The sequence below is a fragment of the Vigna angularis genome, chromosome 6 (genome assembly GCF_016808095.1).
Source record: "Vigna angularis cultivar LongXiaoDou No.4 chromosome 6, ASM1680809v1, whole genome shotgun sequence".
Classification (NCBI taxonomy): Eukaryota; Viridiplantae; Streptophyta; class Magnoliopsida; order Fabales; family Fabaceae; genus Vigna; species Vigna angularis.
In genome coordinates this window covers 34,082,038-34,107,179 of record NC_068975.1, presented here as the reverse complement: position 1 = coordinate 34,107,179, position 25,142 = coordinate 34,082,038, and the positions used below count along the sequence as shown (strand labels likewise).

At 32.9% G+C, this 25,142-nt stretch overlaps 1 protein-coding gene across 1 annotated transcript; it reads right to left on the bottom strand.

Moving 5' to 3' along the window:
- Window positions 1-744: 744 nt before the first annotated feature.
- On the bottom strand, window positions 745-1,849 carry LOC108342607 (uncharacterized). Its single transcript, XM_017580403.2, has one exon. The coding sequence runs from the start codon at window positions 1,585-1,587 to the stop codon at window positions 913-915; it is 675 nt and encodes a 224-aa protein (XP_017435892.1). The 5' UTR covers window positions 1,588-1,849; the 3' UTR covers window positions 745-912.
- Window positions 1,850-25,142: the final 23,293 nt, after the last annotated feature.

The following is a 25,142-nucleotide window of genomic DNA, read 5'->3' as shown; positions in this document are numbered from 1 at the left end:
AGATATGAGATGAAAAGTCAACCGCTTGTGCAGTATCTTTGAGTGGTTGAAAAACATCAATCAAATGATTGCACAACAATTATCCTTGTGCTTGGATCGTCTCAAATTACTGAACAAGAAACATTAAAATATTGCCAATACACTTTTCCAGTATTGTTTTGCCAATCAGCTTGTAATAATGATTCATACACTATTCACTATTCATTATCTTACCAATATTATACATTTAACAGATTTTTGCTTCATTAAATTTAACTTCTCTACAGTCACTGAATAAAGTGAATACATATAATTATATACGTAAAGGTTAAAATTGATAAACTTTTATCAATCAATATAACTAACAAATTTTCTTTTTTCTACTATATTAGAAATGATATTACTTATAATAAAAAGACACGTTTACATTTATTTGACAAATATTATAAAAATAAAATAATTATAAAAGAATAAATTTTTATATTTTTAAAAAATTTTAAAAATAAAAAAAAGATAATATCAAATGTAATTCTATTATTTCTCTTCTTACTTTCTCATTTTCATACATTCCGGTGAAGGTAGCAAAACAAAAGTGATTGGAAAAAGCCGAATGAGTGGGTGATTTAATTATGTTTAACCTTTTTGTGGTTTGGAGAGTCTGGTATTGGGTTCGGTGCAAGCTTTGTGGCCTTAATTTTGAAGTACAAAATTTCAAACTTGAGATGGACCTACTGCAACAGAAATTGTCTGTGACCTACAATGATCTTAAAATCTGAGATGCATTTCCCTCCTCTGATCTGAAATTACAATGTGGTATTCCAGAAATTCCTGACGGAAAAAGGTTAAAAAGCTGCTATAGCAAAAAGTTAAACAAAATTTCTGAAATATAAGCAAAATATGTAGTACAAGAAAAACTGGAATTACAAAACTCCATCATCTAACAGTGGAAGCAACAGTATGAGCCCACCACCTGAGACTATCTTTTATGTCAATTTCATTGTTCAGAGCAGGAATTTTCCAATTCACGAGAGGGTTCTCTTTCTTACTTTTTTCTTGAACCTTCCACGCTTCCGAGAGGTAAGGTCTTTGTACTGCAGACCCATCACAATCCTCTTCTTCCTCGTCACTCTTCCCTAACCTTTGCAAGCCAGGAAGGATTGAAGCCAAACTAGAGTCCTTATCTTCCTCTGAGAAAACAAACCCCAGATCCATGAACCCTTTTAACTCCTCAAATTCAAGGTCTGACAAACTCTTGCTTTGCCTTTTCTTCTTCCTTTCCCTCTTCTTAGGCAACACTTCATGCCGCACCTGTACTTCTGAGTCTGTGACATCTTTTCCCGAGAGAATGGTTTGAAGCTTTGGCGAAAAAACTGAGTCTGGGGAAAGAGAATCATCGTTGAAACATGTCATGGAACTCAACTGGTCGCTCATGGACCTGTTGTGAGTGCTTTGGAAGCGCAAAAGCATTGGTTCTGATGGTTCTTCTTTTATTTGATGATCTGAATTTTCATGAGAATTTGTCGGTGTTGATGAACTTGAGCGTTCCTTCGATGTTTGATACCCAAACCAGCATGAATCAAAGAGGCTCAAGACTTCTTCTGCATCCATGACGAGTGCTGATAGCTTTGGATAATCAGCTGAGCCTTTAGAATTGTATTAGCAGAAACTGTCAAGACATGGTAGATAAGATATCCTATATAATTATGTGATGCCCTTGATGACCATTTTGCCCTTGCTGAACCTTGAAATCACGAGAAGAACTCAACCAATCATTTCCACGTTTTGGATTTGAGACATTTTGTTATTAATGTATGATTTTTGTTGTTTAATATTCGTATTTGTTAAGGGGAAAACGTTAGTTTTGGACAAAAATGAAAGTGTTTGGAATGGAATGGCTTTAAGAAGAGGCAAGAGAAAAGGTCTTTTTATGACAAAATACAGAATTATGAATGCTACTAGATAAAGCCAGATATGAGGTTGGCCATTGGTTCATATCAACACTGTTGCCAATCTTTTTCTGTTCTCTTAGATGTTGACATTTTTTGGTCACATCTCTTTCTTGTTGGTTTGGTGATTGCATCAAAGCTTTCATGTGTAAACTAATTGCGTTAGCAGTAGCAATAGCAATAATTGACAGTTGCTTCCAAACTACACAAAAATTGAAAGCCTATTACTGTGATCGGCATTAGATGCAACTTTCGTGCTAAGTTTCTAGCACTGTACATATTTTAGACTTGGAGAAAGAAAAACTTTTTAACGAAAGGTACAATGCATGTGCCCTTTTTTATGGATTCAACAGGTTTTGCCAATTTATTTACTCCACAGACATAATTTTCGTTTGATATTTAAAGCTGTTTCTGATATTTCACACACATCTAATATAATGCTCCCCTTTTCCTGTTAAAAATTTGCTAAATTACATATATAGGTCTAAAACTAAGGAATCAGAGTGGGATTCACTTCATGGTAGTTATGAATTGATGTTAAATTAAGCTTCACGTGATTAACGAAAGCACAGTATTATAATAATTAATGTAACATGCTGCTGTATCACTTTTTGTTACATCATGCATCTATGTGTGCTGTACCTAATTGTACTATATATCGCTTTTATTAGTTATTACATCATGTATGAACAAAACAATAACAACAGTAACACTCTTCTTTTCATCTTTTTCTGCTGTTATATTCTTCTCTAATTCCTTTCATCACTCCACATTCCCTTTACAGAAGTAACGAATTGAGTTTAATTTGTCAGACTGGTTTTTTTCTTATCCAAACATAAAAGACAAGTAAAAAGTAACGATTTTTTGTGACTGTAATCTATGGTCGTATAAAGTGAGTGGTCTTTTCTGTAGTTTCTGCGGCTTCAGCCACATAAAATATATTTATTCCACATCGCAGAAAGGAATATTTGGAATATTCTGATAATAAACGTAGATTCTACCATGTATGTTTTTGTGGCAAATTCAATCATTCAACGTTGTTAAACGAGGACGGGAATTACAGAAGAGCCTAATTCGCACGTGCTTCTATTTTATTTTCATCATTTGTATATGATTTTAATTTAAAGGTATGCTTAATAACTTTTTTGTTAATAAAAAACAATATAAATTTGTTGCGAATAAAATTATCTTATACACTACTTAAAAATAATCTTTTACAAAAATTAATATGATTTTTTTTTAAAATTAATTTTAATTTATAGAAAATTTATCTAATTTTCTCTCCTTTTTAAAAGAATAATTTACGTTCCATTGGGAAGACGGGATTTCCCTTTTACGTTTTTCCTCGCCATAGCATGCACATCACCGCTTCATTAAAAACAGAGTTATTAATTAGTTATATAATATTAAATAAATAAGAGGAAAACCTTCATATTTAACCTAAAATAAATATTTACCATTAAAGACTTGATATCTTTCTTCATTCGAAGGATTGACTAGCATCTAACATTGAAAAGAATATCTGTTACTACTAAGGATGGACAACCGACCGGAAAGATTTAGACACAACCGATCGGGTGTTTCACCCTTTGGGAAGATTTAGACGCACCCGATCGGGTGTTTCATACCTGGTATGTCCGATCGGAGCTAGTAAGCACAACGTAGCCGATCGGGTAGTTGTGTAAAATTGCGGGCTGGAGACAACAGTTGAATGCTCATAAATGTATGGTTAATGAGGTAACGGTCCTTGTCGAGTATTTAAAATGTGCATTGAAAGCCATTAAGAGGTAAATTAATGGGGAATATTCTCTGAAATTGTATAAATAGTAGGAGAAGGTAAATTCTCTATTCTTTTGATAATTATAGACTTGCGAGAGCCCATTCTGACTTGATCATCGGAGTGTTTGCTGCAGGTCAACCCATTCATACTGATACCGAGTGCAAAGGCAGCGAGAGGAGGAAGACCGATCGGAGGAGGAGTGTTTCCGGACAGAGGTAGCAGGAGTTTTTCCCGGTCCCATTCAGCAGAAACAATATCTTTAACGGAAATTTAATAAAAAATTCGAAAGGAAAAATAAAAGTACTGTTCTTTTTAATTGTATGAAAATAAAGAGAATTAATAAAGTAAATAAGAACGATAAAAAAAAAAAGAGGAAAAACATTTAAGCTACACGTAATGACCTCCAGTACTACTTCAACAGTGCATGAGAAAACATTATAAGCTAATGAAAAAAAAATGTTATAAACCATAGGGTATAGGCCTTTACCTAATACTTCAATTTAATGAAACTTGTCATTATAAATTATTTTTTGTAAGCTAAGAAGTTGCAATTCACAAACAGGGACTTTTGTCAGATTGTGTAAACCGAGGACGGTTGTTGGATTGGAAGAAGACTTATGATCTTATGACTTTACAACATTGAATAATATATAATAAATTAAACCCTGGATTATAATTTATAAGTATTAATTAATATTCTAAAATTATGAAAAACGATATTTTAGATCAATAAATAATATGCAAATAGAAAAGAGGACCACTCTGGAGGAGAAGAGTTCCGTAACAATTGCTTAAATAAAAAAAATTCAGTTGGAAATTGCTTTATACATGTATATTCAAAGTTGGACATGTTCTAAATTCGTCGTGGTGAATTAACTATATAAAGATAATCTTTTAAACAGATATTTTCTTATTATATTTGTAAGATAATATTTTGCATGTATGACAGTTTCTATTATTAAAAAAGACATAACTGTCAATGTTAGCTATAGATAATTTTAACATTATTATTTGAAATCACTGTTGTGGTTACATCAGTAATAGAGCGTGGATAGGTAATGTTGGCAGGGTTCAAAATATCTGCCCAATGTCTTGAATAAACGACTTTTTATTGTATTTTGCAGATTAATTGTTTTTATTTTGCATTGGAGTTGTTGGATGTGTTGGGAATCTAAGTGTGAGTCTAAATTTCATATTGAATAGAGATGAGAAAATAGAACAATATATAAAGATGAAAGATCTATTAACCTATTCTATTAAGATTTTTGGTAAAAAATAGTGTCAGTTTCTTATGTGATTGAGCTCATATTTTATTAGTGTTTGAATCTTTCTAGTAAACCATCTCCGTGATAGATCTAACAGTAGTATCAGAACCGGTGATTTGTCTATATTTTTAAACTCTTTTATTGATTGAAACAAGTCATAGTATATAAAGATTCAACATTTCAACTTTGAATTTACAAAACTATACATTTGAACGATGTGATCGATGTTTGAACAACTGAAATACGTTTTAACATTATCTTAGAATTTAAATTTGAAGTTAATTCAATTTCCTAAAAAGCAACTAAAAAGACAATAATTTCTATCCACTTATTTATTATCTATATTTTTTCAGATCACTAATGCAAAATTTCTAACATCATTTATTAGAGCATATCTTTTTTATACAAGCACTTAATGTTATGTAACCTGCAGCCACAAGGAAGAACACAATACCACAAGTTGTGCAAGAGTTTCATCCATTTGGAATAATCTAGATTGATACGAATCAATCAATGCTAATAACTTTAAAATAAAATGTATGGTTATATAAATCAATTTTTATGAGATCGTTTTGTTTTAATTGAATGATGATAAATTACATTATTAATTATAAGATGATTTAGTGATAAAATTGGATTAGAGGGTAAAAGAGATTGCGGTTCAACTCTTCCATTAATATTTAAAACGTATAATGTTGACTTAGAAGAATAACAAATAAATTTGTTCTCATAAATATTATCTGAATTTATTTTTATTTTGACAAAAAAATCCTCACATTAATAACAAAAAAAGTATGAATATAGATAAAAATAGGTTTAATAGGTTCGGAGGTCCCTATATTTGTGGTTCGTTTCAATTGGGTCCTCCAATTTTGAAAGTGATCAATTTGGTCCCTAATTTAACAAAATTGAGTCAATAATACCCTTTCCGTTAAATGCAATGGACGACATTAACTTTTTAAACATGTGGTATGTTGAAGCATCCTTCAAATAAAACTGTGCCACCTGCAAATAAAAGGATGCCTCAACATGCCACATGTTTAAAAAGTTAACGCCGTCCATTACATTTAACGGAAAGAGTATTATTGACTCAATTTTGTTAAATTAGGACCAAATTGATTACTTTCAAGGACCCAATTAAAACGAACCCAGAAATATAGGGACCTCCGAACCTATTAAACCATTATAAATAATACAAGTAAATGCAAGTATACAGCATTTTTGGAAATTGATTTTAGACATAAAAACTAATTAAAAAAGTCAATTTTTTATATTAAATTACTGAGATAATTAAATACATATAAGTAGATTTCCCAGTAGTAACGAATTAAAACCCTAACTCAATTGTTGAATGAATCCAAATTAGAATCAATACAATTCCTTGACAAGAAATCTCATACCTAAGGATTAATTACCAGTGTCAATATACAAATTTTATCTAATAAATAATTATATTGTTAATTAGCATAACCGTACGAATCACAATAATAGATAGTTATGTTGATATAAAAAAAGCATATACTTTTTTGGGATTGAGAGATAAATTCATTAATTATATTTCATTTTATTTCAAAAATATAAATATTAATAAATTAATAACAATTGCTTATATAAAAATATAATACATACGTAAATGTAATAAAATAGTAAACAGATCGATTTTATGTAATAAAAAATTGATTATCTATTCACAAAATTGATTATTTTGTTACTTATTTTATTTTATATCTTAATGTGTTTCTTTTTTATACAAATTTTCGTTATTAAGTAAAAAACGTTAATTACAAAATATTCGTCTGATTTTTGCTTTTTCATTATTTGTTGTAATTTTTCTTCATTTTGGTTTCATCCGTTTTTACAAATTGAAACAAAAAGTTAAATTTTCTATGCTGCATAGAACAATATTAACATAACGGGTCATGTTTTTCTAAACATAAATAAATTTTAACTTCTTTTCATTTTATATAACAATTACGCAATTACTTCTAAAAACACTCTTTAATTATTTGAAATTTGATTTCATTATTATTTTTTTATAAATTTCTAATAAAGGATACTTAAAAAATCTATTCTGGTTATGATTAATAAAATTAAATGATATTAAATATTTTTTTAATCAGTAGTTAGTTAATTTTATTTATATATTTAAGTAAAAATTCACTTAAAATATATATAGTACTATATATATTAACAACTTAATTTTCGGTAGACACTAAATATAATAATTGCACAGCAGATACTTTATATATTCACAAGACTAATTCTTTTTGTAATACTTCTGTCAATTTCCTTGGTTTATAATTTATTTTATTGCATTTTGTCAACTGCTGACCGCTAAGAGCGGATTTTTCAAAGTTCGCGTTGTTTCCCTCAAATTACCTCAAAGACCAAATTTGAAACCGCGGAAAATGCATACGAATAACCAATGCTACACGGCTACACCAAAATTCGAAATTCAAGCGTACAAGTGAACACAATATTAGGTCATGATCGTGAAGAAACTTCTCCTTTTTCTGTGCTACAAGAAAAGTTCCTTAGAAGAAATTCCAAAAAAAAAAAACTTGAAAATAGAAACGTATATATGGCATCAAATTTTTATGATGATTTTATTACCTGAAAAAATTGAAAATAATTATTGAAAGTGGAAGAATAGGAATGCTCTTGTGCAAGTAGATGAATGGTATATGTTAGAGAGGGATTAAGAGAACACATGCAATATGTTGTAAAAGCTGACAAAAGTAGAATAAAGATCACGAACAAAATACTTCCTGAGGCGTGTAGATCACTGTCCTTAAGGACTTATCCGCGGTGTATTGCGCAAGCCCCTCAGGATACAACAGGAACTTCTCAGATATTTCTGAGGTTCTCAGAACTAGCAAGGAACTCTAAACAGAGTATAAGAATAACCCAGAATAAATTTTAGGAGAGAAAAAGAGCTAGAGAATGAAACTCAGAAAAGAGAAGAATAAGAAAGAATGAAATTTTTGTGTGTATTGGAATGGAGGAGGAGCTCCCTATTTATAGAGTTCATGGATCAAGCCCATGATCCCAAAAGTCCAAAATATCTTTTAGAAAAATAATATTTTAATTAATTTAAACGTTGCAAAACGTTGGAGCCCTTTGCTTGCGGAAAACGTTGGCAGCACGTTGCATAACAAAATAAATTAACGTTGGCAACTGCACGAAACTTGCGCAACGTTATATTTATCTTTTGCAATATATAATAACAATCCCCCACATATTGCAAAAGATAAGAAACAATGATTGAAAGAAAGAAAGAAAAAAATATCCTGGGTTTTATAAGATGTAATGCATCAGAGCTGGTATAGCAAGCTATATGAACCAGTCCTAGAATGAAAAACTTAACACACAGTATAGTTGGTATAGCAAGCTATATGAACCAAAGATACTTGAGTGTGTTAGAGGTTTATCAATCACATTACACCCCCACAATCCTTGTTGTTATCGCTGTGATGCGCTTAATAGGCCATGCGCGTGCCCGGTATTCATGAGTGCTCTAGAGATCATGCCAAGATCTCATGCAAGCGGCCCCACTTGACACTCATATAGGTGATTTCATCAAGTGTATGCTGCAATTCATACACCACCCGTAAGGGATATGAAGATCATTAAAAACTTTGTTTAATTACAAAGTTTAACCTCTCAATTATGCAGTCTCTAGCACTTTCACACACACCATAGGAATGGACATATTTGATTTAAAATCAAATTAGTGCTATCAGAACTAACAAATGACTTGTTTTTACCCATATGAACCTTATTCATGGGATCTCCAGTCACAAAGGTTGGGTTACCATCACTTGTTTGTTTGCTAGTGGCTTAAGTCCCATTCCCCTCGATGTTTCTAAGATCATATTTCTTCCCAAGGGTTTTGTTAGAGGATCGGCTAGATTCCGTTCTAACTTCACATAGTCAATGGAAATAGTTCCACTCTTTAGCAGCTGCTTCACCAAATTATGTCTCAATTGAATATGTCTATTCTTTCCATTGTAATTCTTGTTTTTAGCTATAGCTATTGCCGATTGGCAATCACAGTGTATTGACACCGATGGGGTTGGTTTCATTCCTAGTGGAATGTTTGCTAAGAAGTTTTTCAACCACTCAGCCTCACTTCCAGTCATCTCAAGAGCTACAAACTCAGATTCCATTGTTGATCTTGCAATAATAGTTTGTCTGGAAGATCTCCATGTAATCGCACCACCCCCAAGTGTGAATACATAACCACTAGTGGATTTTGTCTCATCTGAATCAGAGATCCAGTTAGCATCACTATACCCTTCTAGTACAGCGGGAAATCCACTATATTCAATGGCATAATCCATTGAACCTCTTAAGTATCTCATAATCCTAGAAAGTGCATCCCAATGTTCTTGATTTGGACATTGAGTGTACCTACTTAGTCTACCTACTGCATAAGCAATATCGGGTCTAGAAAAGCTCATCAAGTGCAGTAAGCTCCCAATTATCTGGGCATACTGAGGTTGAGATAATGATTCTCCTCTATTTTTCATTAATTTAGAGTTAGCATCATAAGGGGTACTCACGGGTTTGAAATCATAATACCCAAACTTCTTAAGAAGTTTCTCAATGTATTGTTCTTGGGATAGTAATATACTATCTCCCTTCCTTATGATTCTAACACCTAAAATTACGTTGGCTTCACCCATGTCTTTCATTTCAAAGTTCGATCCTAGAAATAATTTAGTTCTAGTAACAATCTCATTGCATGTACCAAAAATTAACATGTCATCCACATACAAACATATAATGACACAATCACCATTTTCAAATTTAGAGTACACACATTTATCAGCATCATTAGGTGAAAAACCATCACATAACAATACATTATCTAGTTTTTCATGCCACTGTTTTGGTGCTTGTTTCAATCCATACAAAGATTTTAAAAGTTTACATACCTTATTCTCTTGACCAAGTACAACACACCCTTCAGGTTGAGTCATATAAATTTCCTCTTCTAAATCACCATTTAGAAAAGCAGTTTTAACATCCATCTGGTGTATCACTAGCTTATGGATTGCTGCTAAAGCTAACAACACTCGAATAGAGGAAATCCTAGTCACATGGGCAAAAGTATCAAAGTAATCTATGTTGGGTTTTTGAGTAAAACATTTTGCTACTAATCTTGCCTTATACTTCTCTATAGATCCATCAGGATGATACTTTTTCTTAAAGATCCACTTACAACCAATGGGTTTTGCTCCTTTAGGCAAATCTACTAAGGTCCAAGTATTATTTTTCTGAATTGATTCAATTTCAGTCTTAATGGCTTTATCCCACTGTTTTGCATCAGGAGCACTAATGGCTTCTACAAAGTTACTTGGATCATTATCAACTAGATAGGTATAGAAATCATTACCAAATGAAGTTTCCTTCCTCTGTCTTTTACTTCTTCTTAATTCCTCACACATGGCATCACTATTATTATTATCTTCTATAGGTTGAGACGTCTCACTAACCTTTAAAGGAAAAACATGTTCAAAAAACTCAGCATTTTTCGTCTCCATTATAGAATTTCTTTCAAGTGTATCACTTTTAAGAACTAGAAACCTATAGGCAGCACTATGTTCAGCATAACCTAAGAACATACAATCAGAGGTTTTAGAGCCTATTTTCCTTTTCTTAGGATCGGGTAACATCACCTTAGCTAGGCACCCCCACACTCTTAAATATTTAAGGTTAGGTTGATAACCTCTCCACATCTCATACGGAGTTTTTACCAATTTTCTTATGAGGTATTCTATTTTGTAAAAAACACGCAGTAAGCAAGGCTTCTCCCCAAAGGTTATCAGGTGCACTAGAACTAATAAGCATAGCATTCATCATCTCCTTTAGAGTTCTATTCTTTCTCTCAGCTACTCCATTAGACTCAGGTGAATACGGTGGGGTTACTTCATGGATGATACCTTCTTTAACACAATAGTCATTAAATAACACATACTCACCACCTCTATCTGATCTAATCCTCTTAATTTTCTTATTCAATTGATTTTCTACTTCTGCTTTGTAGGTAAGAAACACATCAAAGGCTTCATCTTTATGTTTGATTAAGTATACTTTGGTGTATCTAGAATAATCATCTATAAAGGTCACAAAATAATTTTTACCTCCTCTAGACATTGTTTGTTTCAAATCAGCTAAATCAGTATGAATTAACCCTAACAATTCAGTTTGACGTTCTACAGTAAAACATGTTTTCTTTGTTATTTTAGATTCTACACATATATCACATTTACTACTCTGTTTATCATGCATATTAATTAATCCTAGTTGTTTTAATTTCATAACATATGAAGAATTTAGATGTCCTAATCTAGCATGCCATATATCATATGAGTCAATAATATAAGCAGAAGAAGATAATTCATTAATATTTTCAGAAATGTTAAGTACAAAGAGACCCTGATCACAATATCCTTTCCCCACAAAAACATTATTTTTTGTCATTACAATCTTGTCGGACTCGAATGACACTTTAACCCCCACTTTTCCCAGTAGTGCTACAGAGATTAAATTAACTCTAATTGATGGCACATGTAGCACATCACTCAAGGCCAGAGTCTTTCCAGATGTGAGTTTGAGAAGAACTTTCCCTTTTCCCAGAACAGGAGTGGTCCTGGAATCACCGAGGTAAACGTTTTCTTCTCCATCCCCTACACTAGTGTAAGAGGTAAAAGTACTTCTGTTTGCACAGATATGCCTAGTAGCACCAGAGTCTACCACCCATTTGCTCACATTGGTCATCAAATTTACTTGAGAAACGACCGCAGCAATAATATCATCTCCTTCGACTATATTAGCCTTAGGAGGATTGTCGTTTCTTACTCTACGTCTGCACTGCGGTGCATGATGGCCTGGCTTCCCACATACGAAGCAATTTCCTTTCTTCTTAAAGGTGGGGTTAGATGTGTTGGGGCGAAATTTTCGAAAATTATTTTTCTTATTGTGATCAGGTTTGTGTTCGTACCTTTTTGGAGCAGGTTTGTCTTCTACCATGTTTGCTTTTGCAGACAATGCTTTGGCCCTCACAGCAGCAGATTCTTTCCTGTTGGTATCTTCAATAATTATGTGAGTGATCAGCTCTGAAAGTGACATTTGCTTGTGCCTATGTTTTAGTTGTTGCTTGTAATCAGTCCAAGAAGGCGGCAGTTTCTCGATCAGAAGCTCTGAAACAAACTCATCTGGAAGAAGAACGTTCTCCGCTTTGATATCTTCGAGTAGCTTGTGGTACTCATTAATTTGCGACTTTATGTCCTTATCTTCAACCATTTCCCAGCGATAGTAATTCCCTATGATGAATCTTTGCCTAACTATATCTTCAGCAGTGTATTTGAGAATCAACGAATCCCAAATTTCTTTTGCTTCCTTATAGGAACAGTATACTGATAACAGTTGAAAAACTGTTATTTTCATGCTTAATATTGATACTAAAAGCAACCTTTAGACTTAAGAACTAGCTTGAAATCATGCAGTTTATCTATATTTTCATAAATAAGAGAGCTGGACAGGTTTATGCTTGATTTAAGTGTTTTTGTGCAGGTTTTGAGGTGAATTTAGTGAAAAGAGTGAAGAAGGAGAGAGATGACATTAGAAAAGACAAGAAAGAGTGCAAAAAGAGAAGTCGAAGGCACCGCTCAGCGGCATTTTACCGCTGAGCGGCACTCAGGAGGTTGCGGGAGTCACGCTGAGGGGCAAAATGGCCGCTGAGGGGAAGAAACGAGTCACGCAACCACCGCTGAGCGGTAAATAGCGCTGAGCGGCACTTTTTGGGCTTGGGCTTTTGTAATCTTTTGTAACTCTAGAATAGTATATAAGGACTTGCACGTCCTAGGGTTAGTGATCTTTGGCAGAAACGAGGCAAACACTCTCTCTTCCACCCCTTTGAAGGAGGATCTTGGATGCTCAGGCTACCTCTTCACCTTTATTGGGTTTATTCTTTCATTCTTTCATTATTGTTCATCTAGGTTCACCATGAATATGGTGAACTAAACCTTGTATGTTTGTTGGGGAATCAATGTAATCTCTTGAAGCTCTCATATATGGAATTTATGCTTGCATCTTAATCTAAGACTTATGCTTTCTTTCATCATTAGTTAGGGTTTTTCCTCTTTGCTCAATGCGTGCATTGTTTAACTCATTCTATTGCATGATTATTGGTTTTGTCGATACGGACACGTACGGGGAAGTCTAGATCCGGGGAATTTCTCCCAATATTATACTGACAATATTATATTGGTTGTCGTTAAGCTCCTGCGCTCATGAACTAATCATTAGGAATGCTAGGAATTGTATGAACTATTTGATTAGGGAGAAGCCATCTAGAATGGTACTTTAGAGAGTGGCATTAACAATGATGATTTGAATGTTGAAATCCTAAAATGTATGAGAGTGGATGAGATGAAATTGACCCCCAACAACATATTCATTCATATAATCCATTGAAAGTGTTTATCTTTAGTCTTTGCCATTGATCAATTCATGCATACATGTTTAGTTTTCGTCTTGCATAATATAATCCAATTATTTCGTTTGTAAGTCTTAGCTAATCAACAAACCACACAACTAAACTAGGTCGTGAGTCCTTTGGGAAGAACGATACTTGGTCTTACCAAGTTTATTACTTGAACGATTCGGTCATACTTGCCGATTGTGAAACAAGTTTGTGACATCATATTTTGGTGCTTACAAATTTGTTCATCAAGTTTTTGGCGCCGCTGCCGGGGACTCGTGGTTTAACTGGTTAATTTGTGTGATTATTGATTATCTTTGACTTTTTGAATTTCTGTTTTTATTTTTTTTTTGTTTTTATTTTATTTTATTTTATATTATTTTATTTTATTTGATTAGGTTAGATTTTATTTTATTTTATTTTTTAGATTAGGTTAGATTTTATTTTATTTTATTTTATTTTATCTTTTAGATTAGGTTAGATCTTATTTTATTTTATTTGATTAGGTTAGATTTTATTTTATTTTATTTTATTTTATCTTTTAGATTAGGTTAGATTTTATTTTATTCTATTTTTTTAGATTAGGTTTTATTTGATTCTATCTTTTAAATCTTTTTATCTTCTGAATATATATCTTCTTCTATATCTTTTGTGCTAACAAATATTTCCTAGAGTTTTGTGCCTAATGTCTGCAGAATGCAATTTGGTCAAGAATTTAACTATATGGGCACTCAATTCTACCAAAGTAATCTCAACCAATGGTGGGAACCTCACTCAAGCATGGATCAAAGCCAATTTTGGCAAGCTGCCGGACAATTTGAGAACCAACCACAACAACAATGGCAGCAACAACCCTTTTTATCAGGAAGTTTGGATAGGTTGGAGGACACCCTTCAACGATTTTTGAAAAATTCCGACTCTACTCAGAAAAGCATTGAAGAATCATGTAAAAGGATGGAGATGCACTTTCGTTACATTAATCAGAGATTGGATGATGAGGTTAATACTGAAGTTAACCTTAAGGAGGAAGGGCAAACCAATGTCACTGAAAGTGACAAGATTCTTGATGAGAAAAGAATAGAGGGATATGCGGGAAAGATAGAGAGAAAAGAGAAAGAAGAGTTGAGTGAGAAAAATAAAGATGAAGAAAAAGAGAACGAAGTGGTTGAGAGAGAAGAGAGAAAGAAGATTTGTGTGAAAATAAAGAAGTTGAAAAGAAAAAGAAAAGGGAAGAAAAAAATAAAAGAAAAGAAAAAGAGAAAATTGAGGGAGAGAAAAAGGAAGAAAAAGAAGATGAGAGGAAAGAAGAAGAAATCATATGAAAAATCACATCCTCATCTAAAGAAGCATCATAGGAAGGAAAAGAAGTTCAAGTGCTTTATGGAAATCTTCAAGAAATTGGAGATTAAAGTTCCTATGATTGAGACACTACAACAGGTTCCTGGTTTGATCAAATTTCTGAAGAAGTTCAGTAGAAAGAAGAAAAAAAAGAAGGAACTCGAGTTTGGGTCAAGCTAATGACGTTAAAAGAGCGCTTGCTGGGAGGCAACCCAGTGATTTAAGAACTTTTGATTTTATTTTGGTTTTGTAATTTTTAAGTTGTGGACTTTATTTTGTAACTAGTTTGTTGGAGATAGCATCTACTGAAGGATGCTAGGTGGTTAAGTATCTACTGAGGGATACTATGTTGTAACACCTACTGATGGGTGTTGGTAAGAAATTTTGCACCTACTGATGGGTGCTGGTAAGTTTGAAACACCTACTGATGGGTGTTGGTGGATTTTGGGTCAGGCTCGTGACGTTAAACAAGCGCTACCTGGGAGGCAACCCAGTTGATTGTTTGTTTGTTTATTTTTAGTTTTTGCATAAGCATTTTTAACATTGAATTGCAGGGAACCTATGAGGGACATGTAGGGAAGGCACGTAGGTCAAGAAAAGAAGGAGAGGAGCACTTCACGAAAGTGCCGCTGAGCGGCAATTACCGCTGAGCGGTACTATCGCAGATGGGCTTAAGTTCCCCTTAGCGGGACCCGAGCCCATTAGGGTATTGTTATACCCCAAGCTGCGTTTTAGGGTTTATTTTCTGGCTTCTCTCTGCACAAACACTTCCACACATCTTCTCCTAGGTTTTCCACATCTTTTCACTCTTACCTCTTAAGAAAAAAATCTCTTCCACTCACTTGCTCACTAGTTTTCCATCTAAGTTTGGGGTTGGGAGAGAGCATCATTGAAGGGGCTGATTTCTTCATTGTGGTTTACTAATGCTTAACAATGTATCTTTTGGTTTTGTGAATTATGTTTGATGCAGGGATGGCCTCCTCATCGGGCAAAAAGAATCAAGACTAGAAGATCCAAGAAGAGGAAGATACAGAGGACAGCTCAGACTGATGAGGAGCTGAGATAGCATTTACTGATGAATCCTATCAAATGATTATGCTTTTGTGGTTTAAGTTTTCTGAACTCATTTGTTTTTGTTTTTAGATTAGGGTTTGATGTACTCTATTGAAAACCTAGTTTGTTATGATGGTTTGCTATTAACTGTGATTGTGTGATAAGTACTGCTTGATGATGCTTATTGATTGATTGATGTTGAGATAGATGTGCACATTAAAATGCTTATACAGGTGATTCACAAGCTTTGTGAACAAATGCATGATATCATGATTGTGATTGTGAGATTAAGCAGGATGTGTATGTCAAATGTGAATGAGCTTACATGTGAGGTTTTGAGCTCCAGAGTTTTTGGTATGATTGAATGCTATTACTTTGAAAGCATGAATGATTTTGCCCAGGTTTTCTATGATTGAATCAATTGCTTGTTTTGCATCATGTGATCAAGGCCATTTGTTGGAACCCTTTTTATTGGCCAAATTCATAAAGTTAGCCTACTAAAAGAGAACACGTTGTGTTCTATCCTTTGAACCCTTAGCCTTGAACATACACTGAAACCCTTTGATTGAAAATCTTTACCTTGAGTTAAGTAGAAGATCTTGTATGGTATTGTTAAATGTTCAAGTTTGGGGTTGTTAGGAAAACATGAAAAGAAAAGCATTGAGCTAAGAGCTAAAAAGTAAGAATATGCAAAGAAAAAGAAAAGAAAAGAAAAAGAAGTAAAGCTCAATGCAAATGCAAAGGTAAAAGAAAGTTGGGAATGAATAAGATGATTGTGTTGTTATGATTCTCTTAACTCAAGGATTTTGTGATCCAGAAAAACCAATTTTCTTGTTAGCCCAGCCACATTATAAGCCATTGAAAAGTCCTTGTGATGATGCATGCTTGTGAATGTTTTTGGATTATGGTAAAATGAAAGGCAAAGTTGATTCATGTGACATTGTGATAGTGGAGTGAATGAGTGAAACACTTTACCTCTTATACACTTGTGTGTTGAGTGAAACACTTTACCTAGTGAGGAAATATTCCATAGACACATGAACATCCATGCTTAATTGATTGATCATTCATGAAAAATAGCATTTGTTGGAATTTAAATGACTTTGTGAACACTAAAGCATGAGCACATCTTGATTGAACTCTTGGTCATAAGTTTGAGTGAAGTTGTTACTTATCTTGAGAAAAGGATTTTGAATGAGTAAACCATCATATGAATTGGTTGGAGATGGAGTTACATTTTGTTTGCTTGAGGACAAGCAAAGTTCTAAGTTTGGGGTTGTGATAACAGTTGAAAAACTGTTATTTTCATGCTTAATATTGATACTAAAAGCAACCTTTAGACTTAAAAACTAGCTTGAAATCATGCAGTTTATCTATATTTTCATAAATAAGAGAGCTGGACAGGTTTATGCTTGATTTAAGTGTTTTTGTGCAGGTTTTGAGGTGAATTTAGTGAAAAGAGTGAAGAAGGAGAGAGATGACATTAGAAAAGACAAGAAAGAGTGCAAAAAGAGAAGTCGAAGGCACCGCTCAGCGGCATTTTACCGCTGAGCGGCACTCAGGAGGTTGCGGGAGTCACGCTGAGGGGCAAAATGGCCGCTGAGGGGAAGAAACGAGTCACGCAACCACCGCTGAGCGGTAAATAGCGCTGAGCGGCACTTTTTGGGCTTGGGCTTTTGTAATCTTTTGTAACTCTAGAATAGTATATAAGGACTTGCACGTCCTAGGGTTAGTGATCTTTGGCAGAAACGAGGCAAACACTCTCTCTTCCACCCCTTTGAAGGAGGATCTTGGATGCTCAGGCTACCTCTTCACCTTTATTGGGTTTATTCTTTCATTCTTTCATTATTGTTCATCTAGGTTCACCATGAATATGGTGAACTAAACCTTGTATGTTTGTTGGGGAATCAATGTAATCTCTTGAAGCTCTCATATATGGAATTTATGCTTGCATCTTAATCTAAGACTTATGCTTTCTTTCATCATTAGTTAGGGTTTTTCCTCTTTGCTCAATGCGTGCATTGTTTAACTCATTCTATTGCATGATTATTGGTTTTGTCGATACGGACACGTACGGGGAAGTCTAGATCCGGGGAATTTCTCCCAATATTATACTGACAATATTATATTGGTTGTCGTTAAGCTCCTGCGCTCATGAACTAATCATTAGGAATGCTAGGAATTGTATGAACTATTTGATTAGGGAGAAGCCATCTAGAATGGTACTTTAGAGAGTGGCATTAACAATGATGATTTGAATGTTGAAATCCTAAAATGTATGAGAGTGGATGAGATGAAATTGACCCCCAACAACATATTCATTCATATAATCCATTGAAAGTGTTTATCTTTAGTCTTTGCCATTGATCAATTCATGCATACATGTTTAGTTTTCGTCTTGCATAATATAATCCAATTATTTCGTTTGTAAGTCTTAGCTAATCAACAAACCACACAACTAAACTAGGCCGTGAGTCCTTTGGGAAGAACGATACTTGGTCTTACCAAGTTTATTACTTGAACGATTCGGTCATACTTGCCGATTGTGAAACAAGTTTGTGACATCATATTTTGGTGCTTACAAATTTGTTCATCATATACATCGAACAAATCGTTAGAGAGTGCACTAAGTAAAGTATGACGGCATACCTTGTTAGCATGAACCCAATCTTCAACTTGTTTTGAATTTGGAGGGAGACTGGAGTCGGGTTTTGAAGATGAAAGAGCAAAAGCGACTCTGTACATGTCTAAGAGGGTCGACACGCGTTCTTGCCAGCGCCGGAAATTCTGACCAGAGAAGACTTCAATTTTTGATACATCCGGGAAAGGTTTCGCGAAGACCGTCTGAGTTCCGGAAACATTATTTTGATTCTCCGGGATTGAGTTGTTGTTGTTGTCAGCCATAAGTCCTTAAGATTGTTGTAAAAGCTGATAAAAGTAGAATAAAGATCACGAACAAAATACTTCCTGAGGCGTGTAGATCACTGTCCTTAAGGACTTATCCGCGGTGTATTGCGCAAGCCCCCCAGGATACAACAGGAACTTCTCAGATATTTCTGAGGTTCTCAGAACTAGCAAGGAACTCTAAACAGAGTATAAGAATAACCCAGAATAAATTTTAGGAGAGAAAAAGAGCTAGAGAAGGAAACTCAGAAAAGAGAAGAATAAGAAAGAATGAAATTTTTGTGTGTATTGGAATGGAGGAGGAGCTCCCTATTTATAGAGTTCATGGATCAAGCCCATGATCCCAAAAGTCCAAAATATCTTTTAGAAAAATAATATTTTAATTAATTTAAACGTTGCAAAACGTTGGAGCCCTTTGCTTGCGGAAAACGTTGGCAGCACGTTGCATAACAAAATAAATTAACGTTGGCAACTGCACGAAACTTGCGCAACGTTATATTTATCTTTTGCAATATATAATAACACAATAAAGGTCCCAAATAACGTAAAGCCAGCTACACGCTGAAGAACATGTGGTGGATAGCACGTGCTTCACATTATTATCGTAATATGAGTGTTTATATGAAGATGACTATGTTTGGAGCATGTCTTGTCGTACCATAGTTTAGCTTGTGCAGTGTGCAGGAGTATGAATTGCTGGCAAATCTCCCTTCTTAACCTGAAATGGACATGAAAGAGTCATTTGCCCAACAATACACACATGTCTTGTTGCACGTCACTCAATAATTTCAGGATCAAACATGTGTGTATGTAATAGTGAACATATAATACCCCAGAAATGCATGCATTGAATATGACTTTGTAATTAGTTTCAGATCTTGTACTTTTACTGTGTGAACTATGCTATGATATTTCGCCTGAAAATTCCACACAGTAGCTTTTGCTGAAGGAACTGTTCTATAAATAAAGCTGACATGTTCTTACCAAAATTTGACGGGCAGATGAAAAATCTCCGAGGACCTGGTGCAGAGTGATGGGAGCCAAGTCTCTTTGTACCTTTTCACTAAGAACAACTCACTCAATGTTGAACGCTCTATCTAGAAATCTTAGAGTTTGTCTGGAACAAGTTTTTAAAATACATAAATCTTTTAAAATATTATAAATATCTAAAAAGATTTCAAAATCTATTTTGTCGGATTTTATGAAACCCAAATGTGTGCACTCTTGAGAAAAAAAAAAGATTGCCAAACAATAGTGAGATGAAAAAGAATATAATAGGATGATGATACACAAACGCCTCATCTTTTATTCAACATTCATCCAACACCAACAAAATAACACTTTTATATTAAAATATAAAATGGTATGGAATGAATCAACTAGAAAAGTTTAAATATTATTTTTGTAATTAGGTATTGGAAGGGTAAAGAAAAATTAAGAAACGTGCATGTAAAATATTCTTCCATAATAAGGTTGCCGAGAAAAAGGTGTATGTCTTCTCTCACTTTCTGTCTATCTTCTTCCCCTCTTCCATTCCTTAACCACTTTCAATTTCTGTCAAATAATGGTGCTTCCACGAAATTTAACTTAGCATATGTTGTTCCTAGCCAAAAAAAAAAAAAATTCTTCTAGTCACTATTTCTTTACGCAATAGCTATATCCACAGTTGTTTGTACAGTTGACAGTTTAAAGTGACAGCATCACATGGCATTGTCCATCAAATAAATGCCACGAACTCCCTCATGATAAAGAGGATAATAAAGTTATCATTCTAGGCTAGAATCCAAAGGGAGCTGACGTACTTCAACTCAACTTAATATTTATCCAATAATTGGATTGCTCTTATATTTTGTCAAACTTTAGCTTTTGTACTAATATTTGTATATGGACCTACATTGCATGTAAAAGGATCGCTCGAAAAAAAATAGCTAATTATTTTGGCTATTCTTCTAGAGATGGAGTAAATAATAACTATCTTTATCATTGGATTTTACTAAATTTTTTACGAACAAGTACATATACATAGATTTTCATTCATTCTATAATTGAATTAATATAGGGAGAACTATTTAAAAAATAGAAGATGCGAGAAAAATATGGGTCTATAGACTCTTGACATCTTTGATAACTTAATTATTAAACAATCAAATTGCAGTTGTCCAAAATACGTAGTGGTCCCTTTCATTCCTTTGGTATTAAGGAAACACGACACATCATAGAGCTAGATATTAGCACTAACAGATATGTGAAAGGTATCTTAATTTCATGGTGAAAAATTAGACACGATATAGGGCTGTTTAAAAAGTTTCAGCAAATCAAACTGAACCATGAACTGGCCTAAAGAAAACAGTTACATTTTCCAGTGTTCAATTCGTTTTTCTATAATGAACGAACTAAGAACAAAATCTAAAGAAAAAGAGATAAATTTAGGCAAAAAGGTTTGCATACCAGAAGCACCAGGCATATATTATTGATAAATTTTGTTTCTATATCTGATGTTGCATGCATAAATTACTCAGAAATGTAGGGACATAATGGTGAAATTAGCAAGCTGCTGAGCTTGGCAATTGAATAAGTAACTACTAACTAAGTTTTACAATTCAATATAAGTGAATGGAAACCAAAACTAATTGCACAATCTAAGGTGTCTTCGTCCTTTATTTATAGTGTCTGTATACCTACAAGGTCTTTTGGAATGAAAAGGGAGCTGTGATGGGGACCACAGTGGCCACAACAGCAGAAGAATTTCCCAAGGAATGATCCAAAAGCATATGCCAACAAACAATTTCTTAACGAATATCCATTTTTAATGTGCGAATAATGTAGACTATATTGCCTCTTTGTGCTGCTTTGCAGCACAGCAAACAGAAGGGCTACCAGGTATGCTTTAATTTTATAGGTGGGTAAGAATAACAGTGCGATTCTCCCTTGGCATGGTGCTACATCTATTCTTGCATGAGAATGGCCTTTCTGCCAAAGGAGAATTGCCCTGCCATTCTACAATCCTACCATCTTCTCAATTACATTTCACAGTTTACCATGAGTTTATCATGAGTGTGTATATATCTATATGCTAAGGCCTATTTATATAGGATATTTTGTCAACGGAGTTTAGTGCAGAAACAAAGTATAAGCAATAGTACATTTACTGTATTGTATTTGTTACCCTTACTGATTTGATCAGGAAAATCTACTGATACATATGCAGTTTGGCTATTTTGGTGGTTGAAAATCAGTATGATCACATCTTGTAATTAAATGATATTCATATGAAAATTCTCCATTCAAGATACACCATTTTATTCCTTTGAGTTTAACATATTTTTCTTATCGATCGTGAATGAATGCCTTCACGTTTCCTTGTCTTTCTATGCAGAGCAGACATATTCTTCAATTAGCATTATACCGCTTGTCAGTTGCTTCTTCTTTTTCACTATTTCAGATATTTCAATTTGTGCAAACATCCATCCAATTGTTTAGTAAGTCAGTAACGAATGCAACTACCAAGTATACTATAAATTAACACTAACATGTCAAATAAATAACAAATATTTCTAAAAAAAAATTATTTTAAACCTAATTCGTATAATGATATTATTTCTGGTCGAGTTCGGACTTCCAACCTAATTAACTAAAGAACACATATTATAGTTTGTTTCTTTTTCACTGTTAGTATTTAAGTAATGTCCCCATCAGCAGATTGGGCAAACTTAAAGGAAGGTTTTGACGTATAAAATAAAGCCTTTGGATTGGCTAATATTATCACTGTAAGTTGTTATTTATCACTGTAAGTTGTTTGTGATATTGTATTTGCACCTGATATATCCAAGTTTGATCTTCATTCTTTTCTTATTATTATCTGAAATCCTTTTATTCAATCGCCAGTAAAAAGATTAAATAAAATGATACATGTCTCTATATGTATTACGGACATAATGGCTGTAGAATCGTATGAAATTTATTTAAACAGACTCTTTCATTCTCAACTTTCTAATGAAATTTTCCCTTATAGATAAATATAAGATCTCTAATTATAATTATAAAAATGCATTACGGATTAAACAGTAGGTTATGTAATTTTACTGGTGATGCTCTAAATCTTGATTTCTTGAATGGGAAACCGTAAAGTCATTTACACAAAGCTATAATTTGGTCCATTCAATTGTTTCACCATCTTGTAATTCTTTATACTTTATTCAATTATAGTTTCATTTAGTTCTAATAAGGCAATACATTCAATTCTAAACTTGTATCTCAAATAGTGTTGATTTCTGGGAACACTTGTAGAATGAGCAATATTGTATTATCAAACATGCACAAGCATGACATGATATTATATAATTAATCTTTTATTTTCATTTAACCCGTTGGCATGCTTGAAATGCTTTTAGTAATGATTAATAAATATAATAAACATTTCTACGTGAATATGTTAGTCTAAAAAAGTATAAACTAACCTTTGAAAAAGAAAATTCTGAAATATATTCGGTTTTGCTTTTCTATGTTGAAAGTTCTTTTAACATTGCTCCTTTTATGCAAAGACTTGAAGCAGCATTGACATATAGATTTCAAAATATGCACAGCGACTCTTCTTTTATATATATATATATATATATATATATATATATATATATATATATATATATATATATATATATATATATATTTATATATTTATATATAGATGGAAGTTAGGACAAAATGATCTTTTACTTTAGTTTTATTTAAAGATTCTATTTCAATTGAAGAATTGAAGTAAATCATGCCAATAAAAAATTTAGTGATATTGGATAATACAAAATATATAATTCATTTAACAATACAAATATAAAAATTCTTTTTGTGTTTATTGCTTAATGTGGTATTAGTTCACTATTATTTTATTTTTTTCATAGAAACAAGAATAGTATTAAAAGTCATAGTGTCACACAGAGAACAATGAAAATCCTTGTCTTTATATGAGAGAGCAAAAAATAGTTTATATATATATATATATATATATATATATATATATATATATATATATATATATATATATATATATATATATATATATATATATAGGGAAAAGAAGATGGATGTATAAACGACACTGGACCAAGTGACCCAGCATGTGAACATTTTCAGTCAACATTGTCAAATATTAAATTGTCGATATTAAGTTATCCCAACCTTCACTCAACAATGCAAACACAATGTGTTCACAACCTATCTGGTAAAATTAAAAGACTTAATGGAGAGTATCTATACGCCGAGTGAGTCCGTACGTCTACAAGAAAGAGTTAAGTATTATCAAGTTAACTTTGATATATACATAAGTTAAATTTTAAAACATTTGGGATAAAATTATTATAAAATAACTTCAATTTATTTATAATAGTTTTGTAAATAATATAAATGTGACAGTGACATTTTTTTATAACCACGTGTAATTAATTAGAAATAAAATATCTCACCAAAGTATAAACTTACAATGTGTTCGCGTTGATGACATTGTTAACGAGGACGGATTTTTTTCTAAACTATATAATATTAATTTTTAAATAAATTTATAATTATTTACTAAACTAACAAACAATATGTCGAATTATTTTAAAAAAAATTATCCACGTACCATAATAAACAATTTCTACCTAGATACTAAAATATTTTAATATGAAAATATGCAAGGTATCTCCTTTGTATTATACCCCAAGTGACCGATCTACAAAGGAGAGATCCGTAGTGAAAATAGTCAATCGATCGGCTGTCTGGCAAGCTGGCAAGCGCAAACCAGAAAAAATAGATGATGAATTAATATATTTAATGGTCATATTAAGGATGAATATACCGTATTTTTGAGTGATTCGCAGATTATATTGTCCAAAAATATAGTGCACTAATGGTTAATCAATCGACTTGGTTACCACAAGTTCTATAAATATATAGTTGGTATCCAGGTACAGATATTTTTTACTATCCCAATAAAATAGTGACATATTTATGAAACATATCTAACTTGAGGGTCAGAGTTTCTTTTGCAGGTCAACAACTTATCAGAGTGGATTGCATTCTCGGAGAGGATTAGATAATCAAAAAAGAGCAGAGCAAAAAAAGACGACCAATCCTCGGACAATTTCAACCAAAACATCCTTAAAATAGAAAAAGATATTATTTCTTAAGCAAAAATTATTCTTACTATTAAACACTTTAGTTCTTAAACCATTGCAAAGAAAAAAAAACACATAAAACGAACACGACAACTTTAAAAGAAAAATTCTATAATGAAGATTGTTAGCTAAAAGCACTATTTTAGTACATCAAAAATTAAATTTGTAGTCGTATCTCCAGCGCATGGTTTTAGTTGCCCACTTCAAAAATTCTATTGCACAGACTATTAATTTCAA

Excerpts from the sequence above, each read along its gene's own strand:
- LOC108342607 (XM_017580403.2), bottom strand. The coding sequence starts at position 1,587 with ATGGATGCAGAAGAAGTCTTGAGCCTCTTTGATTCATGCTGGTTTGGG.